General features: G+C 38.0%; 1 protein-coding gene across 1 annotated transcript in view; it reads left to right on the plus strand.

Annotated features, from left to right (window-relative positions):
* The window catches only part of THSD7B (thrombospondin type 1 domain containing 7B), an 864031-nt gene that overhangs the window by 755843 nt on the left and 87424 nt on the right, over positions 1–20764 (plus strand). Inside the window, exon 16 of the mRNA XM_062199372.1 lies at positions 5534–5684. Within this exon, the coding sequence (XP_062055356.1) occupies positions 5534–5684 (151 nt within the window). The remainder of the gene's footprint in view (positions 1–5533; positions 5685–20764) is intronic.

A 20764-nucleotide genomic window follows, 5' to 3' on the forward strand; every position in this document is an offset into this window, starting at 1 on the left:
TGAAGGGAGGAGAGAACTTCCACTTTGACTATGACCTTGTCTAAATATGATCAGAGTCAGCGAACTCAAAAGGCTTCCATAGCCTTGGCAACTCATGACAAGAGCCTAGGGTGATTACTGATGCCATAAACAAGAGTGTCAATTCGTTAAGTCAACAACAGGAGTCACTGTGCACTTACTCTTCATGTAGGATCTCTGTCCTTAATGTGCTGTACATTGTGATTTAATGCTATAACTAGTACTTAAACAGTATTTTTCACTTGGTGTTGCTATGTGAGGGCAAACTGTTGAAACATTTACTTAATATATATTAAACTGATCTTCTGTACATAAAGAGAATTGAAAATGAATCTTGATGTGAATGGAAGGGGAGAGGGAGCGGGAAAGGAGAGGGTTGTGAGTGGGAGGGAAGTTATGGGGGGGAAGCCACTGTAATCTTTAAGCTGTACTTTGGAAATTTATATTCATTAAATAAAAGTTAAAGAAGAATAGTAAAAGCTTAGGATATTGTTTTATACTGTTTTCTAACTGCAATGAGAAGCTATGAAAGATTTAAGTTGGAGGTAGAAGGAATGCCATGTTACTGCTGATATTTTGAAAGGACTTTACTGTCTGATTTAGAGAAGGTACTTTGAGGTATAACAGGAGCAGGGATGCATGTTTGAAGTCATTGCAGGATTCTAAATGAAAGAAGTGGATGGTTGGACTGCATTTAATAAAAGTAAAGTTATAAGAGTTTGAAATTTGAAACATATGTTGAAGGTAAATGCCAAAATATCTGTTGATCTGTTGCTAAGGTAATCACAGAGAAGGGAGAAACAGAGGCATCAAAGATGTTTGTTAGTTTTGATGGCCTGAGCACTGGTGGAGATGTTATTTGTTGAGTTAGGAAATAATAGAAAAATATTTGAGAGAAAATTACAAGTTAGCTCTTGAACATGCTTGATTTGAGATATTAGCATTCCAATTTAAATATTGCAGTCTGAAGTTCAGGGGAGATTGACAATATATATTTGGATATCATCAGCTTATATATTTTCTTTATCTGCATAGGAAATTGATCCCTAGAGAACTCTGGTACTCACAAATTAGAGCAAAGAGAAAGATACTAAAAGGAGACTTTGAAAAAGTCAGTAAACTTAGGAGTAAGGCAAATGAGAAAACAAACAAGAGAGAGAGAGAGAGAGTTTTTCAAGATAAAAGTAATCCTTTCAAATGCTTCTGGTGTTCCTGAGATAAGAACTGACCATAGAGTTTGACTATGGGGTGTCAGTTGATAATCTTGATAAAGGATTTTTCTGGAATGGTAATAAAACACCATTAAATTGAGTCCAAGAGGTAATAAAATGTGGGGAAGGGGAGGAAAAGGAGTGGAGATAGCCAATATGGACAATGCTTTGGATTAGTTTAGCAGTGAACTGCAGTAGAAATGAAGTGTCCTATGAAGGTAGATGGGCAAGGAAATTGGTGATGTGAGATATGTAGAAGATGACTAGTGTTCATCTGGGACTACTCTACTTTTCAAGTCTGTACCCTTGGTATGTGAGAATCATGTGAAACAAGTAATTCTAACAGCAGTATTCTGGGAACCTGAAAGAAGTCCCTTGTAGTGGATGTCTATGTCCTAAACTCTAGAATCTGTAAATGGGTAACTTTACATTGCAAAAGAAACTTAGCAGATGTGATTAATGTAAGATTTTCCTGTGCTAACTGGGTAGCTGGTAAGATTGGAAGAGGAGATGAGAAAGAGAGGAAGATGTGACTACAGTGGCAAGGCATGGAGAGAAGCAATGCTGCCGGCATTGAAAGTGTAGGAAAGGATTCACCCAAGGAATAGGAGTGGCCTCTAGAACCTGAAAATAGCAAGAAAAGATTCTCACCTGGGAATGTAGCTCTGCTGACACCTGTCACCTTAATGTTAGCCCAGTGAGACCCATTTTGGATTTTTATTCTACCAAATTGTAACAGAATAGATTGTTTAAGCTACCAGATTTTATTATTTTTCAGTGTGTAAACTTTTATTTAACTCACGTTTTCATTATGATGTCACCATACTTAAGTATACTGTGTGTTCTCTAAACCACAGACCCTTCTGTAACCCTCTCCAGATGATAAACCTTCAACTACCTGTAAGAGCAGGTGTGATAGTCACTTAGATGTGTTGATTTAGGGAGAGGATCTGAGGGCCTAAGAACTCCTTGAACACACTATTGATAAGTGCTCAGTATTTTTGGCCTCATTTTCATCCACGTTTTCGGAGATACTTGGTGCTACAAATTCCAGAATGTTGTATCTATTCTGTGGTGTAAATGGAGCTATTTTTGTTATTGTCCCTTGACCACTTAATATTCAGCTTCCTCAAGTTGATGAGTGTGGTTAACACATGCATGTACATTTATGTTCCATTTGCTACAGGCATCCTCTCCCATGTTCTTTGTCTTTCTAGAGTAATGCCTTCCATCCACATTATTGTTGTATGGTAACAAGTTTCTTTAATATTGCTTTTGTGGTATATTGATAGTGAACAGAGACTAATGTTTATGTTCAGTGTACATCATTAACAAGAAATCATACCCGTTCTTAGCAAAATAATAACAGGACATCAGCTAAGAGTGTACAGGCAGAAGTGAAAGCAAATTCCAGTATTCAATGTGTCTGGGAATAGACATGTCAGCCATCCCATGGGTATGAAAGTCTACAGCTTTCCATAGATTAGAAGGTATTACTCTCTATGTACTGTTCCCTGCTAACTCCCTCAATGCAGTGACTTGTTTTTCATTAGCCGATTATAAAGGTTATTTTAGTTATTTTTCATTTAATTTATTATAAAGGTTATTTTTTTTATAATGTGATAGGAACCTTTGAAGGTTTTCTGTGAAGTTTGTGTTTTCTTTTTAAATTTTGTTTATTATTTTTGTTATATTTTATTGACTTTTATTTAAAAGGTAAAGAGATAGAGACAGAGAGAGATCTCCTACCCACTGGTTCACTCCCCAAATGCCTGCAGCAGCCAGAGTTGGGCCAAGCCAAATCTAGGAGTTGGGAAATCAGTCAGGGTCTCCCACTTGGGTGACAGACAGCCAACTAATTGAGCCATGGCCTGCTAGTTCCCAGGGTGCATAATAGCAGAAAGCTGAAATTGGAAATAGAAGTAGGACTCAGACTCATGTACTCATATATGGACTATGGGCATCCCAAGAAGTATCCTATCCAGCACACCATATGTCTGTCCCTGTTTTCTAGTTTTGGTATATGTATAAAAGAAACTCCTAAGGTATAAGGTAATCCATTGAAATAGCATGATATGGGGATCACTAAAAACTCTCTAAAAGCTCTCAAGCACACTGCTCTTAAAATATGTCTTCCTTAACCTATATATTCTATTTGAAATTAGTAGATCATCAAAGGACACCATTGATCTAAACATCATTGTCATTTTTATCTTCACTATTGTTTTCACAAGAACAAAACACTCATAACAATAAGGGTCATGCCTGGTTGGTTGGTCGGTTTTTCAATTTTGTATCATAGCACCCAGGCAAGGCAGACTTGATACATTTTAAGCCTTCAAGAATATTCACTATATGAATCATTCATTAGTAATAAATAATAACTTTGTACCCTAACACCTAGCAAAAGAGACTTGCACATAGCCTGTCTTTATTAACTAGTGTTGAAAAACTAATTTTAAAATAAATTTCTAATTGAGGTGTAATATTAAGACAGAGGAGTGCCCACACCATAGAGATGCCTCTGATGAAATTACACAGTGCAATCCCACTTAGATAACCAGGCCCAGGGGTCAAGAATTTAGAACCAAAACATTACCAAGACTGCCTCAGCCCCTTTTCCCAGGGGTGACCACTATTGTTACTTCTGAAGTCATAGATTGGTATTGCCTGCTTTTAATGTTAAATGAATAGAGTAAAACAGAATGTACTCTTTTGTGTCTATGTATTTTGTGCAACATTATGTTTATGTCACACATGCTCTATCATAGTTCATATTTTCTTGTCACTTTATGGCTTTTAAAATAATGTATATTTGTCTATAGTACTTTTGCTGAACACTTAGACTATTTCCTGTTTGATTAAGAATAGTGCTGCTATAAGCATTTTCAGTCTTTTGGGGGCAGTTTTGTTTTGGTGCACTTTTTTTGAAAATTTTGGTAATATACAGAGAACAGATTTCATGTATTTCATAGGTGCATTTCGAAGAAGATAAACATACTTCCATCCTTTCCCCTCCCTCCGTCAATCCTCCTGCTTCCTTTTTTTTGTTTTCTTTAATTTTTGCATATACATAATTTCAATGTACTCTATAATCAGAGGCTTAATTCACCATTAACCATAGTATTCAACAAGTAAAAAGTAGGAAAGCCACAGTTCCACGGGGGTATAAACAAGGGCTAAAAACAACAATCATAACACAAGATATCCGTTTCATTACTCAAAATTTTTTTGCATTCTACATTAACTGCCATTATCAGAGAAAACACATGATACTACCCAGCCACAAAAGAGAATGAAATCCTATCTTTTGCGGCAAAATGGATGCAACTGGAAACCATTATGCTTAGTGAAATAAACCAGTCCCCAAAAGGCAAATATATATTTGGTGCACATTTTAAACCATTTCTTTGTAAATAGTAGTGGAGTTTTTAGGTGACATGGTGTATGAATGAGCCTTATCAGACACTGCCAACCAGTTTTCAATGCAGCTAATGCTCCAAACACCAGAGTCTGAAAAGTCACTCTGACTCCCTTCTTGAAAACTCTCGGTATTTTCCAAATATTTAACTTAATCCATTCATGGGGGGCGGGGGAGCGGTGCAGGTTTTTAGTTATGTGCACCTGGGCTTTAATTTGATTGAATCTCCATCATTCTTAACTGGACCATTATTATGTATCTCAGCAGCAGGTGCATGTCTCCCAAAGCCTAGCACAGGTTAATCTGAGCAGCTGTAGTGTGTGCATGCATGCAGAGTGCTCTTTACCCTTTGGTTTCTGATAAGTAGTGAAATGCCTTACTTAAGTGCAAAGACTACCTGAAAGAATCATAAATTCAGTTGTTTTTTTGTATGATCGTGTGTTGGCGATGGGGAGTGCAGAGAGGAGGAAAGTTTGGAAAAAAAGTTTAGGAAATGTTAAGAGAATCATGGGAAATATAGAGCCTCAAGCTATTACAAGGGGAAGGGTTTATTCAAAGGAGAGTCTTCAAGATTTGTTACAATAAAAAGAAGATTCACTCAGTGCTGGAACTGAGAAGAGATACTGGGAGTTCTTCAAGTATTACAGATGTCTGTAGTCTGTTTTGTTTGTTTTTGGTCTGCTGAGTAAGGGTTCTGTGTAGTGGGTTATCACTCTAAAGGCCCACTGGCTGAAGAAGAGAGTTTCTTTTTGTCCCTAGCTTCTCTGCTGCTCTTATTTTAAATTTACTGTCTTTGGGAGTTCAGTAACTGTGGAAATTGTGACTGTTTTATTTCCTCTCCACTGATGTAAGCAAGCTAGCTATCTGAGGTCTTGTCTTACAGGTGTGTGAATACTGCAGATACTGAAGGTGGGACAGTGGATAGCAGCCTGTGCGATCAGGATGAAATTCCCGCCGACACCCAGCCCTGTTCTCTCTTGTGTCCCAGTGAATGCGTCATGTCTGAGTGGGGGGCGTGGAGCAAGTGCCCAAAGGTAACTTCTCTTCTGCTGTCAACACTCTCATTCTCTAGTGCCTGCTTCACTCTGTCCTCGAAACGTTAACAGCTCTGCTCTCCAAACTGTTCTCCTTGTTCCATGGGAAATAACTCTCTTGAGAAAGCCAGAGAGTGAGAGAAAAGATAAAGAATTTTCTGTAAGCAAAGTGAGCATTTTAAAATGCTTGTGCTTCTCCTAAGCCTTTATTGTAGGACAGGATTGAGGAAAATGAGCCTGTAATGATCACACTAGGGATTGGCTGAGCACTCATTGTTAAAGGGGTCTTTAGTACGAAAATGATTCTCATTATAATCTCTTGGTTCTGTTCCATTTTCATCCTGGCAGAATCAATCGTGTCTTAGAATCTCACCTCCACATGTATAGTTTATTCTGTATATGTGGCAATCATTTTTTGCCTTTTAATGTTTTCCAAAAGAAGAGGTGGTTTTACTATGTTTCTACTTCTTCCCAAATTGACAAAGCGATAAAGAACTTACTATATTTTTCTTCACTAAAAAAATGGACTCACAGCATGAGAATGTTAAGATAAATATTCCAGTAGCCTAATTCAACTTATCAGTCCTTAAAAGTAAATTGTAATATTTTAAACTTATATATCTCCATAAAGATGGAAAATAGAAAACGTTGATTAGAAACATATTATATGGATTCAAACATTAGGGAGCAAAGAATTAGTATATCTTTTTTAAAATTTATTTATTTGACAGGTAGAGTTATAGACAGTGAGAGAGAGAGAAACAGAGAGAAAGGTCTTCCTTCCATTGGTTCACCCCCCAAATGGCTGCCATGGCCAGCGCTGGGCCGATCCACAGCCAGGAGCCGGGTGCTTCTTCCTGGTTTCCCATGTGGGTGCAGGGGCCCAAGTACTTAGGCCATCCTCCACTGCCCTCCTGGGCCACAGGAGAGAGCTGGACTGGAAGAGGGGCAACCGGGACTAGAACCTGGCACCCATGTGGGATGCTGGCACCACAGGCAGAGGATTAGCCAAGTGAGCCATGGCGCTGGCCCCAAGAATTAGTATATCTTGATTTCAGCTGCCCTAGTGATACTTTGTGGAAAGGTTATGGAAATGGAACATACTTTTGAAATCACTTCATATCCTACATTGGAGGTTTTTGATTATTGATTTTTATTAAGTATTATGATCTAACCTCTGATGATATTTCTGTAATACTGTTCTTGAAAGAGATTTCCCTGTTACTGTTTTTCTTTTATATATTTGTTGAGTTGCTCAGAGGACAACACAATATTAAAATGAAGAGTAAAAAGTAACCTACAGTTATGGGATGCTTGTAGTACTAGGTTGTTTATTTCCTGTGTAACTTGAATATAATGAAAATTAGCACACTTGGCGCACTTCCGCTCAGGTATTATTGTGAGTCCTTTGTTCAGCTGAGGAAACTACACAGAATTCCACACTTCACAGGTGATGCACCGCGAATGATCCTCACTCTGTCTGATGAAGCCAGAGCCTTTGGTCTTTTATTCTTAACTCAATGATTTTAGAAGAGTTACAATTAGAGTGAGACTCAGTACTTCCCTTTCTTTAAAGCACAGTATTTAAGAGCAAAGCAAGTTGTTTTAGCAGTGTATATGATGACTTGATGAGTGAATACATGTATTCACACGTTAGAAAGCACAGTTTATTAATCAACCTGTACGAGGATTAGCAAACTGAAGAATTTTAATAACACATGGTTGTCAGGCTCCTCCTCACTTATTTTCTGATTTACTCTCAGTAAATCCTATTCAAATGTAATTATTTTGCCATGAAAATGTTGCCCTCTTAAGTCAAAAGTACCTGGCCACTGGACTCAAATGTTTCTTGGAAGAGCAAATTGCATAGGGTGGTGATGGGTCAGCAGCATTCTGCTTTTGGTTCTTTGGAGTTTCTATTTTCTGTAGGGTTTGTCTTTCCAAATACAATCATGCTATTGTTGAAAGGCTTAGAAATTGAAGATAAAAGGAAATATTTTAACCTTCTTTCTGTGTCTGGAAGATGACAGAGTTACTGCTCAGGGTGAATTGAGACGGGTACTCCTTCAACTGCTGATACATAATAGGAATAACAGCTATGACAACAGTGTCCACTTCCCCTGAGCATGTCTTGTGTAACCGGTGCTGTGCTGGAAGCTCTGTGTAGTTTCACAATAACACTGGGCTGTGATGGCAGAGCCCTCGTCCTTGCTTAGTTAGGTCTGCCAGACTGCAATGGCCATTTCCTCCCTCAGATGGCACGGGAAAAAGAATGTCAATCAGGCTCATACCTGATTACTGTCCCCATATCTACATACACCACATAATTTTAATATATTACAAGGTCCTATCATAATGCCCCAGTATCACAGGAATTTAATCAAACTGAATCATTGTGCCTGGTGTTTAATAGCACTCCAATATGCATTTCCTCAGAAAAAGGACACGGCTATTTCATAATCAACCTCTGTACCGATTTAAGGATTCTAGTTACCATTATTGTACTAGGTTATTCTTTGATGGTCGGCAATATAACATTTGTTAATAGAATTAATTCACTGTGGTATTTGTTTGGTTTCGCCTGCCTTGGCCCTTCAGAGCCAAACATATATGTAAGTTGAATATATCTTTATGTCTGATTGTGGCAAGTTCTTTATACTCTCATGTTACAGGATCCTATCAGAAAATAGGAACAATGACAACTATTTTCCCATACTGTGTAAGAACTAGAAACAAGCTGTATAAAGTGAATACCACAGAATATTACTTACCACAGCAATCTAGGGAAGCAGAGGAGGATAGGAAAGAGTAAGAGGGTGAGGAAGCAATGGACGCCAAAGGCTTACACCCATTATTCACAGTGTTGTTGGAAACTCAAGGGACAGGTAACAGAACATTCTCTAGGCTGTACTGGAAATATCCCTCCCCCTTCCCTTGAGCAATATGTTACTATTTGATCTTACAGAAATATAATGTAGCTTCCTTTACTGAAAAACAACTTATGTCTAGTTTAATAGTAGTCCCTCAAATTAAGTCAATAGACAGCTAACTAAATGAACGGGTTACTGACCTCACAGCAGCTGCCCATTGTAAACCAGACAGAAGAGCAAACAAGACAATAGCATTGAAAATTGTGCTGGGATCATTTGAAGCCTTATTGAGAAGAACTAGAGACTGTAAATGAATCAAGCAAAACAAACCCAATTCAAAGAGTAATTTGAAGAAAATGGAAAACCATGTGTTTTATTTATTTCATGTTCTTTTTTTCTTGTTCCCATAACACATACACCTATCATTATTTTTTTCAACATGCTTGCTTTTCTAGAATGCTTTAATTTGAAAAACTTATAGAATTATATGTAAAAAACTTTCCCAATAGTGTTTACTTTTGAAAAGTGTTTCTGTGTATAAATATATACATAAAGGCATATATTTATATACATGTACATAAATGTATATACCCATTTTAAAAATTCATTATTTATTGCCTGATATCTTAAATATTTTCCAATATATTTAACTTTTTATTTGACAAGCTAAGATAGGGAGAGAGAGAGAGCTCTCATCTGCTATTTCATTCTGCAAGTGACTGCAATGGACAGGATTGGGCCGGGCTGCTGCTGGGAGCTGTGTACTCAATCTCTATCTCCAAAGTGGGTGGAAGGGACTGAATTGTTTTATCATCACTGCCGCCTCCAAGAGTCTGCATTAGCAGGAAGCTGGAATTGGGAGCAGAGCTCAACTCAAACCCCTGGGTCACGCTTAGATGAGATGAGGGCATCCTGACGCTTTACACAGTAGGCCAAATGCCCATTCCTTAGCCCCCAGTTTTTATTCTGGTACTATACATTTCAAAGTTATGCTATTTGATATTCATAGAATCATTTATTCTTCAAGAGACATTTCAAAGTTACTGGATTCAAATATTTTAGAACATTTAAACCTGTGCATCCCTGACGTATCTGAATGAATATATAGTTGTCTTCATTTATGCTACCATTCTTATAGAAGTTTTCCATTGTATAATACTGACTTTTTGTTCTATGGGTCTCCTTGTAGGATTGCCAACAGAGTTTTTTAAACAATAATATTGATGGACAAAACAAAGAGGGTCTTGGAGATAAATTTCCAAACTGATGCATAGTTTGCAGAAGCAAGACTTTAGAAACCCTCCTCAAAAAGGTGACTTAGGTTAGCAAACCTATTTGAACTTGAATTGATTCTCCTCCAGCTCAATTCCTCAAGGGATGGCTAGAACTGTAGCAGGCATCACCCTCAGACAGTGAAAATTGGAGATCATTAAACAGTGGTCCAAACAAAAGCTCATGATCAAACAATGACTCAAATCTTTGTATTGTCACCAGGTCACCCTCTGAAGAAGGATCACAAAGGAACACTTTGCAAAGAAACTACAAAGGGCTTATATGAAACTGCAATCTACTCAGTCATAGTCTCAATATTGTGCTTCCAAAATGTACTTTATTTCTGTATTTCATCCTTTCTCTGACTCTCTATGTGTGCAGGATACACCTGGGAGAACTGTGCAGAACACTGCCATTATTCTCACAGGCAAATACACTGCTTTTAAAGAGAAAGAAAAGCATGCCAGCTTTCTGACAAATTATCTATAATTAAGAATTTGAGGTTAAGAAAATTACCCTTTTTCATGGGACTGCGCTGTTATTTTTGGGAAAGGATGTGAGCAGTGATATGTTATCACTGATGACTCAACATTTTCATCACCTCGGCACCTCTGCAGGTTGTGTTTCAAAGAAGCAATTTACCCCAACATTTAGTGCTAGCGCTCAGCTTCAAGTACTCCCTCAATCTCTCCTAACAGACTTTAATGATCATGTGACAATGCTGCATTTGTCTCTGGAGGACATCCTAGTGGTCCAGACCCTTAAGCTACTCAGTGCTTTTCTTTGGTTCATAGACAATAGTCGGAGGAAGACAATGATGATAGTTTCTTATAATTTGGACCACAAATTCTGATTGCCTCTGCTAAATTGATATTGAGTCTTATCAGAAGATGATAATTAATTATTCCAGGGCTTGTGGAATATTTTTCCCCCTATACAATGAGATTTAATATCACTTATAGCCATTCTGGTTTCCAGAAACACATGAGCCTCTGCTAGACTAGGGTGCTTAATTTCATGCAACAGCACAGCAAATGACAATTTGATAAAAGCAGCCTGAGTTACTGAAGTTTTTGGAACTTAATATGCTTGAGATAATTCTTTCTTACATGGTCTGAATTATTTGAGTCTCAATATCATTGATTTGAAGTATAAAATAAGGTTCTAATCTCAGAATTGTACCTATAAAATGCATGAAATCCATTCTCTTTATATTAATAAAAATTAAAAATAAAATAAGGTTCTATTGCTCTCAACTCTCTCTGCTTTTTCTTCCCTTTTCCCCTTTATTTCCTTTTCTCCCTGTTTCCCTTTTTATGTCTACCTTATCTCTATTTTATAGTTAAATATTGTTCATGATTTCTTTATTTCAAAGGTACAGTGACAGAGAAAGAGGGAGAATCAGTTTCAGAGATTATCCACCTGCTGGTTCATTCCCTGAATGGCCACAGTGGTCAGATCTGGGACAGGCTGAGGGCAGGAACCAGAAACTCCATCCAGATGTCTCATATGGGTGGCAGGGACTCAAGTGCTTGGTCTGTCTTCCACTGCTTTTCCAGGCACGTTAGCAGGGAGCTGACCTGGAAGTGGACTAGTTGGGACTCCTACTGGCCCTCCGAAATGGGATGCTGGCATTTTATTGCAAGCAGCAGCTTAATCTGTTGTGCCATGACATAGGTCTCATATTACACTGTTTGGTTGTTGCAGCCATTTGGGGCGTGAACTAGAGAAAGATTTCTCTCTCTGTATCTCTTGCTCATTGCTGCTCTCATTTTACTTTTCAGATAAATACGTGTTTTTTTAAAAAATAACAAAATAAGCCCTGCACATTGGTCACCTCACTTCAGCAGATTTCTACTCCCTCAGTTACCTCCCCTTCTTCTGAAAGCACACCTTGAAGAAATCACACATTTCATACTATTTCTTCCATAAATACTTTGTAAAGCTTCCTAAGAAATAATGACTAATCACAGCAGCTAAACCTAAGCACAATACTTTTTTACACCTCTCATGCAAGTAATACTATAAAGATAATTCAAAGAGAAATATAGAGTGGCTGGCATTGTGGTACAGTGAGTTAAGCCTGTGCTATCAACACCAGTATCCAATATCAGAGCTCCAGTTCGAAGGCAGGCTACCGGGCTTCCAATCCAACTCCATGCTAATGTGACTGAGAAAGAAGTGAAAAATGGCCCAAGTGCTTGGGTCCATGCCACCTAATTGGGAATTCCAGATGGAGTTCCAGGCTCCTGGTCACTGCAGCCACATGGGGAGTAAACCAGTAGATGGGAGTTCTCTCACTTTGTCTCTCCCTCCCTCCATCCCTTGTTCCCCCTCTCACTCAGCCTTTCAAATAAATGCCTTTTTTTAAAGAGAGAGAATTGGAGAGGACAGGAATTTTCACTGCTACCAGTGGGAAAATATATAATTGAATTGGATTTATGCTCTCATTGTAAAAAGCTTATAAAATGGCAAAATTACATAACTCAACATTTTAGGACCTTGGCCAGCACATATCACAGGAGTCGGATCACTTTTAGGGAAGAAAACTGAATGAGATAAACTTTCTGAATGAAGGTACAATAGAGATGATGAAGCAAGGAATGAGATTCCAGTGAGACCCTGATATGGATCGAGGATCGGAATCCAAAAGGTAGAGGAAACTGAAATTTGAAGAAAAGAAGCAAATAAAGAAATAAATTTAGGTATCTGTATGAGTCTCCTTAATTAAATACTTGTTTGCACTCACATACATGGAGTTCAGGCAGAGTGACTTTTGGGGAGCTGCATGATATATACATTACATAGCATAACATAGCCAATATCATCTAGAAGACAATTTTACTCCAGGCAGACTCTTCAAGTGCTAAAGCAATCTGATGACTACCCTACATGGCTTTTGCCTTAAAAGGAGGGATACATTAGCCTCAGTGTTCAGAATGCTCCAGAGCTTTCCCAGTGAGATTTAAAGACAAAATCCAAAGGCTCAAACAGGTTCACAAATAACATCACTACCTCCCAAAACAAACTTCAATTCATTCAAATGCAAACAAAACTCTCCAAGATCCAATGATGTAATAGCTTTCATAGTATCTGGTGTAGATAATCAATGTGAGGGCATGATAGGACATGCATAACTCTGGAAATGGTTTTCTTTCTTCCTTCTTGTCATCCTAATTCCCTTTCTTCATTCATCCCTCCCTTCCTTCCTTCCTAGTTAAATTTTGTTTCTTGAACTCTGGTCTGATTTTGCAGTATTTCCACATTGTGAAAAGTCTTTCAGCTTCATCCCTATAATATGGACATTGTTGTGTATTATACATCATATCTAATTAGTAACAAATGTGACCCATACGAAGAAGAAAAGCAGTCAATAAATGTAGAATCATAAAAAACAGAGATAATAGAATTTGAATTTTAAAAACTGCTATACTAAATATTTTAAGGATGCTGTATGATTTTAGTCCTCAAATATTACTATTTGGATAGTACTGGTGGACAATCTTATGAGAACAAATGGAGGAAATGGCAGAAAATCTCAATATTTAATACAAGGGCAGTCTTCCATTGGAACCCTTTTTTTTTTTTTTTTTTTTTTTTTTACTTTTTGACAGGCAGAGTGGACAGTGAGAGAGAGAGACAGAGAGAAAGGTCTTCCTTTCCCCTTGGTTCACCCTCCAATGGCCGCCGCGGTAGGCGCGCTGCGGCCGGCGCACCGCGCTGATCCAATGGCAGGAGCCAAGTGCTTCTCCTGGTCTCCCATGGGGTGCAGGGCCCAAGCACTTGGGCCATCCTCCACTGCACTCCCTGGCCACAGCAGAGAGCTGGCCTGGAAGAGGGGCAACCGGGACAGGATCGGTGCCCCGACCGGGACTAGAACCTGGTGTGCCGGCGCCGCAAGGTGGAGGATTAGCCTAGTGAGCCGCGGCGCCGGCTTTTTTTTTTGTTGTTGTTGTTTAAAGATTTTATTTATTTGAAAGTCAGAGTTACACAAAGAGAAGAGAGGCAGAGAGAGAGAGAGAGAGAGAGAAAGGTCTTCTATCCGCTGGTTCACTCCTCAGTTGTCTGCAACGGCTGGAGCTGTGCTGATCCGAAGCCAGGAGCCAGGAGCCAAGAGCCCCTTCCGGGTCTCCCATGCGGGTTCAGGGACTCAGGGACTTGGACCATCCTCCACTGTCCTCCCAGGCCACAGCAGAGCTGAATCGGAAGTGGAGCAGCCGGGTCTTGAACCGGCAGCCATATGGGATGCCGGTGCTTTATGTCAGGGCTTTAACCTACTGTGCCACAGCGGGGGCCCCTGGAACCCTTTGTTTTTGAAGTGGTAACACCATGCCCAGTTGTGTCTAGTGCAGAAATTCTCTGCTTTACCTTTCCTAGTACTACAATTCCAGTTGTCCGCTGAAATTGAGGTAGGCATTTGGCTATACCAAGTGAGCAGGGGTTGTCTCTGTATGAAGGTGTAATGATATATCTTATTGGTCAACTTGACTGGCTTATAGGGTACTCAAACATTTGGTCCAGCATTATTCGGAGTGTGTCTGTGAGAATATTTCTGGATGAGATTGACATTTGAATCAGTAGACTGAGTAAAGCAGATGGTCCTCCCTAATGTGATTTGGCCCCATCACATTAGGCCAGAACAGAACAAATAGGCTGGTCTTCCCAAGAATAATAGGAAAGTCATCCTGGTTGCCTTGAGCTAGGATGTCACTCTTGTGTGCCTTTGTACTCAGACCCGCACAGTTTCTCTGACTCTCAAACCAGCATGGCTGTAGACTGCAACTATACCATCAGCTTTGCTGGGTCTCCAGCTTGCTGCCTGCTGACCTCAGAAGCTGTCAGTCTCATATGAAACCAACCCTTATAAGAAACAAACAAACTAATGCCTATAAATATATACATACCCACACTTGCATCATTGCTCTTTTTCTCTGGAGAACTCTAACTTAAACAGGAAGTTTAACATACTTTTGATTCATATTCCAGTTTTGAACAACACTTTCACCACATTAATTAGATGTTTCTCAGATGATATTCAAATTCTTAATCTTTTCAAGATTTATGGTCCAAATCGTGTTCCAGTTTTCCATTACTGGTTTGGGATTCAGTATTCTCAATTCTTCTCTAAGTGAGTCGTCATAAGAATTTTTGAGCTTCCCCAATTTTAATACTGTTACATCATTGTTGTTTATTGCTGTTATTTGCACACTGTTAGAAATAAATGTCCTTACTCTTATTTTAATTCCTCTAATGTCACGTTAGTGGCAATTTTGGAAGCATTAGTATGTGGTCTTCCATCTTTAATTAAAAATTAGAGATAAAAATAATTAAAAGATAATTCATTTTCTGTTATTTGAAAATCTGAGATATATGCCTACATGGGGTCCTCAAAAATTCATAAAAATTGTGTATAATGAAAAAATTATGCATGGATTTTAAAAATTTTTGCAAAAAATAAACTGATCTTTTAACTTCATTTCCATGAATTTTTTAAAACTCCCTCATATATCAAAAATTCAAGTCCTTCTCTTTGCTGTGTTTACTACATTTCTCTGTCTATTTCAAAGTGACAATATTTCCTAGAAGAAGGGATGAAAATCCTGTATCTGCTTCTTTTATTTTTTAGTCTGTCAGAGATTTTGCCTTTCAGTGCCATATGTGCTCATGGCGAGTAAGGTCAGTATATTGTTGTTGAGGATTTCACAAGTCCTGATATGCTTCCCAACATATTAATAATACATGGCAAACTAGGCAGCCCTGAAACAGATGTGCTATAACAAACAATAAATAAACTCTATCTCAAAAAGATGGAGGTAGGGTAACATGTAAGAATGCTTTGAGGTTCTTAACAGTTCAGTGGTCTTGGTTGTACATTCCAGATCAACTTTTTTTTAGCTGAAAATTTCTTCAAATAAGAATCCAATAAAGTTTAATTTGAAATTTACCATGTTGAGTTGGTTTCGAAAATACTCAACTTTCACTTTTTAAATATTAGAAAATTATGTTCTTATTTGTTCTTATTTGTGAGGAATCTTATTTTAAAAACATATCTGTATAGAGATCTATGAGAATATTTTGAAAGTTTGTGGGAAAATGTAATCAAAAGATAAATTTATTTTGGTACAAAATGATTTTGAGAACTTTGTATGTATAGTTTTTTCATAAATATATCTCTCTTCTTAAAAACTTCTATTGATGATATTGGTTTAATTATATTCAATTTCTGATTGCTCAAAATAGCAGATAAGGCTTCTGAAACCAAAATCATGTCCTTGTGGTTAAGTATATTCTGATCATATATCAGTTATACGTTGTGTCCCCTTGTATTTAACTTATCATGAAATAAAATGAGTCAAATTAAATTCATCATAGCATGTACAAATTTAGTGTATGAATTGTGTTGAGACCCTCCTATGAAGAGAATTCTTTATCTTCTTTTCTTTCTTCTCACTCTTTTTTCTCCCTCTTCTCCTTCTTTTTTAGTATTGTCAGTTCCATATGGTTATGTTCCATTGTCCAGTCCAAGAATGGATTGATCAGCACATTTTTAAAAAATTTTATTTTATTTTATTTTTTGACAGGCAGAGTGGACAGTGAGAGAGAGACAGAGAGAAAGGTCTTCCTTTTGCCGTTGGTTCACCCTCCAATGGCCGCCGCGGTAGGCGTGCTGTGGCCGGCGCACCGCGCTGATCCGATAGCAGGAGCCAGGTGCTTATCCTGGTCTCCCATGGGGTGCAGGGCCCAAACACTTGGGCTGTCCTCCACTGCACTCCCTGGCCACAGCAGAGAGCTGGCCTGGAAGAGGGGCAACCGGGACAGGATCGGTGCCCCAACCGGGACTAGAACCCGGTGTGCCGGCACCACAAGGCGGAGGATTAGCCTAGTGAGCCGCGGCGCCGGCCTGATCAGCACATTTTATCCATTGTTATTGTATATCTTAAATTATTTTTACAGGTTTGAAATATGATAATGAAACAAAATGAGTATGTGTAAATTGAGGAGATGCTAGAGAATACATATCACTATGGAATATAAGGATACAATAGTATTTGCCCATCAGTTTCATAAATATCTAAGACCCTTTTGTTTGGTATTTTTCCAAAAAGAGCTGGTTTTAAACCAGCATTTATGATAGCCCAGGCTCTAAGAATGTGTGGTCAGAATGGAGGTTCATATGCTTGCGTTATTGTGATTGATAAGCCAAGTTAATGTTTTTATGAACCATTGAATCAAACATAAAAAAGCATTGCTGGATGCAATGAGATTTATAATGATGGAATTACTGATTATATTATGAGACACCCGAATAACTGGGCTATGATTCCTTGGCTTTCAAACAATCTTAGGCCATAGAAGTCTCCAATGCCCATCAGATCAGAGGGTATGATCTTTTAGTGCTTGGAAACTGGTTTATTTCTGTTTAAAATGCATGCACTGTCCATACATGTGAGCTAGCCGTCGGAGTCATTTCCTAATGCAGGAGTGTCCAGTGGGCAAAATAGGAAGAAAAAACTTTTTTTAAAAAAGAGTATTATTTTCTGTGTCTTATCTGTACAATGGAACTGTATCTGGGAGTCATGGGAAGAACTGGCACAAAAAGATAATACAGTATGCATTGCAGTTTCCTTAGGGAATATTGCATAGGTTATACAACTTTGTTGGTTATTGTTTAATTGATTGGGGCTATATTGTTTCTTGGCAAAATATTGACTGTTAGATTTTAATTCCATTTTGCTAAAACTCAGCTGGAAATGGAATTCTAATATGTATTTGAAATGTGATACATTTCACTAATCTCATACCTTCTGTTCTTGGGCATGCTTCCAGTTGCTTTGACAATGAGGGTACTTTAAAAAAAGTTTATTTAAAATCAAATTTGAAACCCCCTCTTAGGTTCTCTGTCTCTTGGCCACTGACCAAGTGATACCTTATTTCTATCAAACACTTGAGGAAACTAGAAGCCAATTCTTCTATATGGAGAGGTAGTCTTCACTTTGCATATCCATAACATATTTATTTAAAAGTATTCCTTATAGAGTTCCTAGACAGAAAAATGTAGAGTAAATAAAAGCCCCTAGTGATTCTGCTAGGGGCTCCCTTGCCTACCTCCTACTTCTCCCATTCCTTCATTCTTTCATCCCTCTTCCTATTTGCCCAATTGACTTCCTTTCTTTCTTCTTTTGTCATCATCCCACTCTCCTTACTGAGTACATATGTATCTTTCCAATATGAAGCCCACAAAAGCCAGAACACATTGTTTTTGCACTGCTGCGGGTATACTGCAGATTAGACCGATGCTTTGGGCACCTGCTGCGTGGTTTATTTTCCTGAAGCAGCCAATATAATGAAAGATCCTCAGAACCTAGAAATATATCAGACATTTGCATTGGACAAATCTGGAATTTGGATCAGGAATAAAATATGACTTTCTTTTTTATGCTACTGCAAAATTTAGCTAGAAAAGTAGGTTCTTTATTATTCTGGTTCTCTATCATTTAGATCCCAGTCCACATATCCTGGTATGATTTCTAAACTATTTGCTAATTCATAAAATAAAGTGATTACATGGTTGCTGGTGAGCATTTACATTGGTTTGGCTTATACAGTAAGTTAGGATACAAGCATTTATCAAACAGTTGTTATTGTTCCAAACCCGCTAGAGAAGCATTCACTTTAGTTTAAAGGCTGCACATTTCCCTATAAATGGCTTGTTGTGAATAATGTAAATGTACATCCCTGAGAATAAATTAAGTACATTTCCTGATATTGTTAGTGTGTTACAGCAGCTGTGCCATGCATCACGGGAATAGCATTTATAGATTAGTATACTCTATCTAGGCCAAGCTTGTAAATATCTGTGCAACTCATAATTCAGCGATTTCTAGCCCTGTAAAGACAACCTGAGAGGTTTTTCTTTTCTTTTTCCCTCTCTTCTTTTGTGAGAGTGACAAACATCTTGCTAAAATAAATTCATTTTGAATGTTTTTATAAAGCTTTACTTTTTAATAGAAACTATGAATTACTGTAGAGCAAGAAAGAGTCAACTAAAAGCATATGGAATGACTCTCAGTGCATGTAGTTGGTTCATCATTCAAGTATCCTTTTCCCTTTTCTCTACCAAAGTATCCTTTTGGGATGACTTGGGAATTCACTCTAGGCTTGGGACTGTAGGCAGGGAGTGACAATTTTCCAATGCCTTTGGCTTCTAGCTTCCTTTGTCCTCTCTTCTAAACCATTCTCTTCCTTTTCTCCATCCTTCCATCCCCTTCCCATACATAAAAGCAGCATATCTCCCACCCCATACAAGAGTGTGTGTATGTATTATAGAAAGTAATTCAGGCACATTTTGTCTGCACCCATTCCTGTCAGTTTGATTTTATTAGAACTTAAGACATACCAGAGCAAACTGGGCATACAGCTTTGGGAACAACATACAATTGTATAGATCAGTATGTATCCTTAAAAGCTATCTTCTAGATAGAGGGAATTGTAAAATACAAACAGTATTTCTCCATTCTAGGCATTTTGTATGTAGTATCTTATTTAATACACACAGTACAGCATTATTAGGTTCTTTTTACTTGTAAGGAAGGTAAAGGATACAGAAGTGAATTAGCTAATCAAACTCACAATACTTGGGGTTGCAGGGTCAGAATTTGAAATTGACTGTAATTCAAAAGCCAGCATGCACAAGCTTTCAGCTTCATCCAATCAGTGAGAATGTAGCAAGTCATTTTAATCTGATGAAAATGTGTTCTGCTTATTTAATAGAGGGTGCTGAAATGTTACCTCCAATATCTACACTTTAGGATCTATATGTACAGTGGCCTATTCCCTCCTACATTAACCTCTATTGAATTCATTCATCTTTTTCTGGTTGCTTGGGCCTCCAGGCTAAGAGAACATACTAACCTTCTTGTGGGACTTCAATCCAAATTAACCTTCAAAATACTGTTTATTTCTGGGGCTACGTCAATAAGGAGCAGAAAATCCTTGCAATGGGGAGCTCTCGCTTGTGCCACAGATCTGGGTCTTCCATCTCCGAAGATTCAACTGCAGCCAGCATCCGCCTTCCTCATGCATGCCACCTCACACTCTAAGGTCTGCTTGTCATCCGTTGTGTGCTCCAACAAGTTTCAATTTGTTTCTTGTGGTACTTGAGTGACTTGGTCCCAACCTTTGTACTAGTGGAGATGAGGTGGAACTGGATGGCTCTTGGTTTCCATTCAGATGAAGCTTTGCTGAATTGCTGTCTCCTGGTATAGTCCAGCAGCAGTTCCTCCCCTCCTCTGAGTACCCTACAAGTGCAACATGGACAGTACCACTTTGTATGTGAAGAGTGCTTTTTGTTCTTCAAGGTGCTTTCAAGGTAATTTCACTTCATTATCTTCACATTGTTGTGAATTATTTTCAAATATAGCAAATGTGTGATCAAAGAAATGGAGAAGTAACTTTTATTTCTACAGGCAGTGACTTTTTAAGGAAATGGACTTCTGCTAATGCCTCTTTGATAATCTTACTGTGTTAAAAATAGATTCTTTACATTTCAAATTTTCTTTATAGGATAGTTCTGACATAGGAACATTCGGATCATTGAAGAGTATACTTGGAAGATTTTAGTCACCCATAAAATTTAGAGACAAGATTCGTTAGGCACTGTTATAATATGAGTAATAGTAAATTATTCTTCTCGCTATTGCATTAATATTCATATAACAAGCATGTAGAGATAATATTTCATGCAGTAATTGACATACAAGAAGTAAAGAGCATATCAAATTCTGGTCTCTGTTGTATTTGTTATGCTATGTGACAGACTACTGATGCTCTTTGAAGATCAATTTACTAGTTTATACAAGCATTATAATAACTTTTTATAATATCAAATATTGTTTGCTTATCATTACACATGCATCGTAAATTAGCAATATTGAAATG

This window comes from Lepus europaeus, chromosome 1 (genome assembly GCF_033115175.1).
Source record: "Lepus europaeus isolate LE1 chromosome 1, mLepTim1.pri, whole genome shotgun sequence".
NCBI classification, from domain to species: Eukaryota; Metazoa; Chordata; class Mammalia; order Lagomorpha; family Leporidae; genus Lepus; species Lepus europaeus.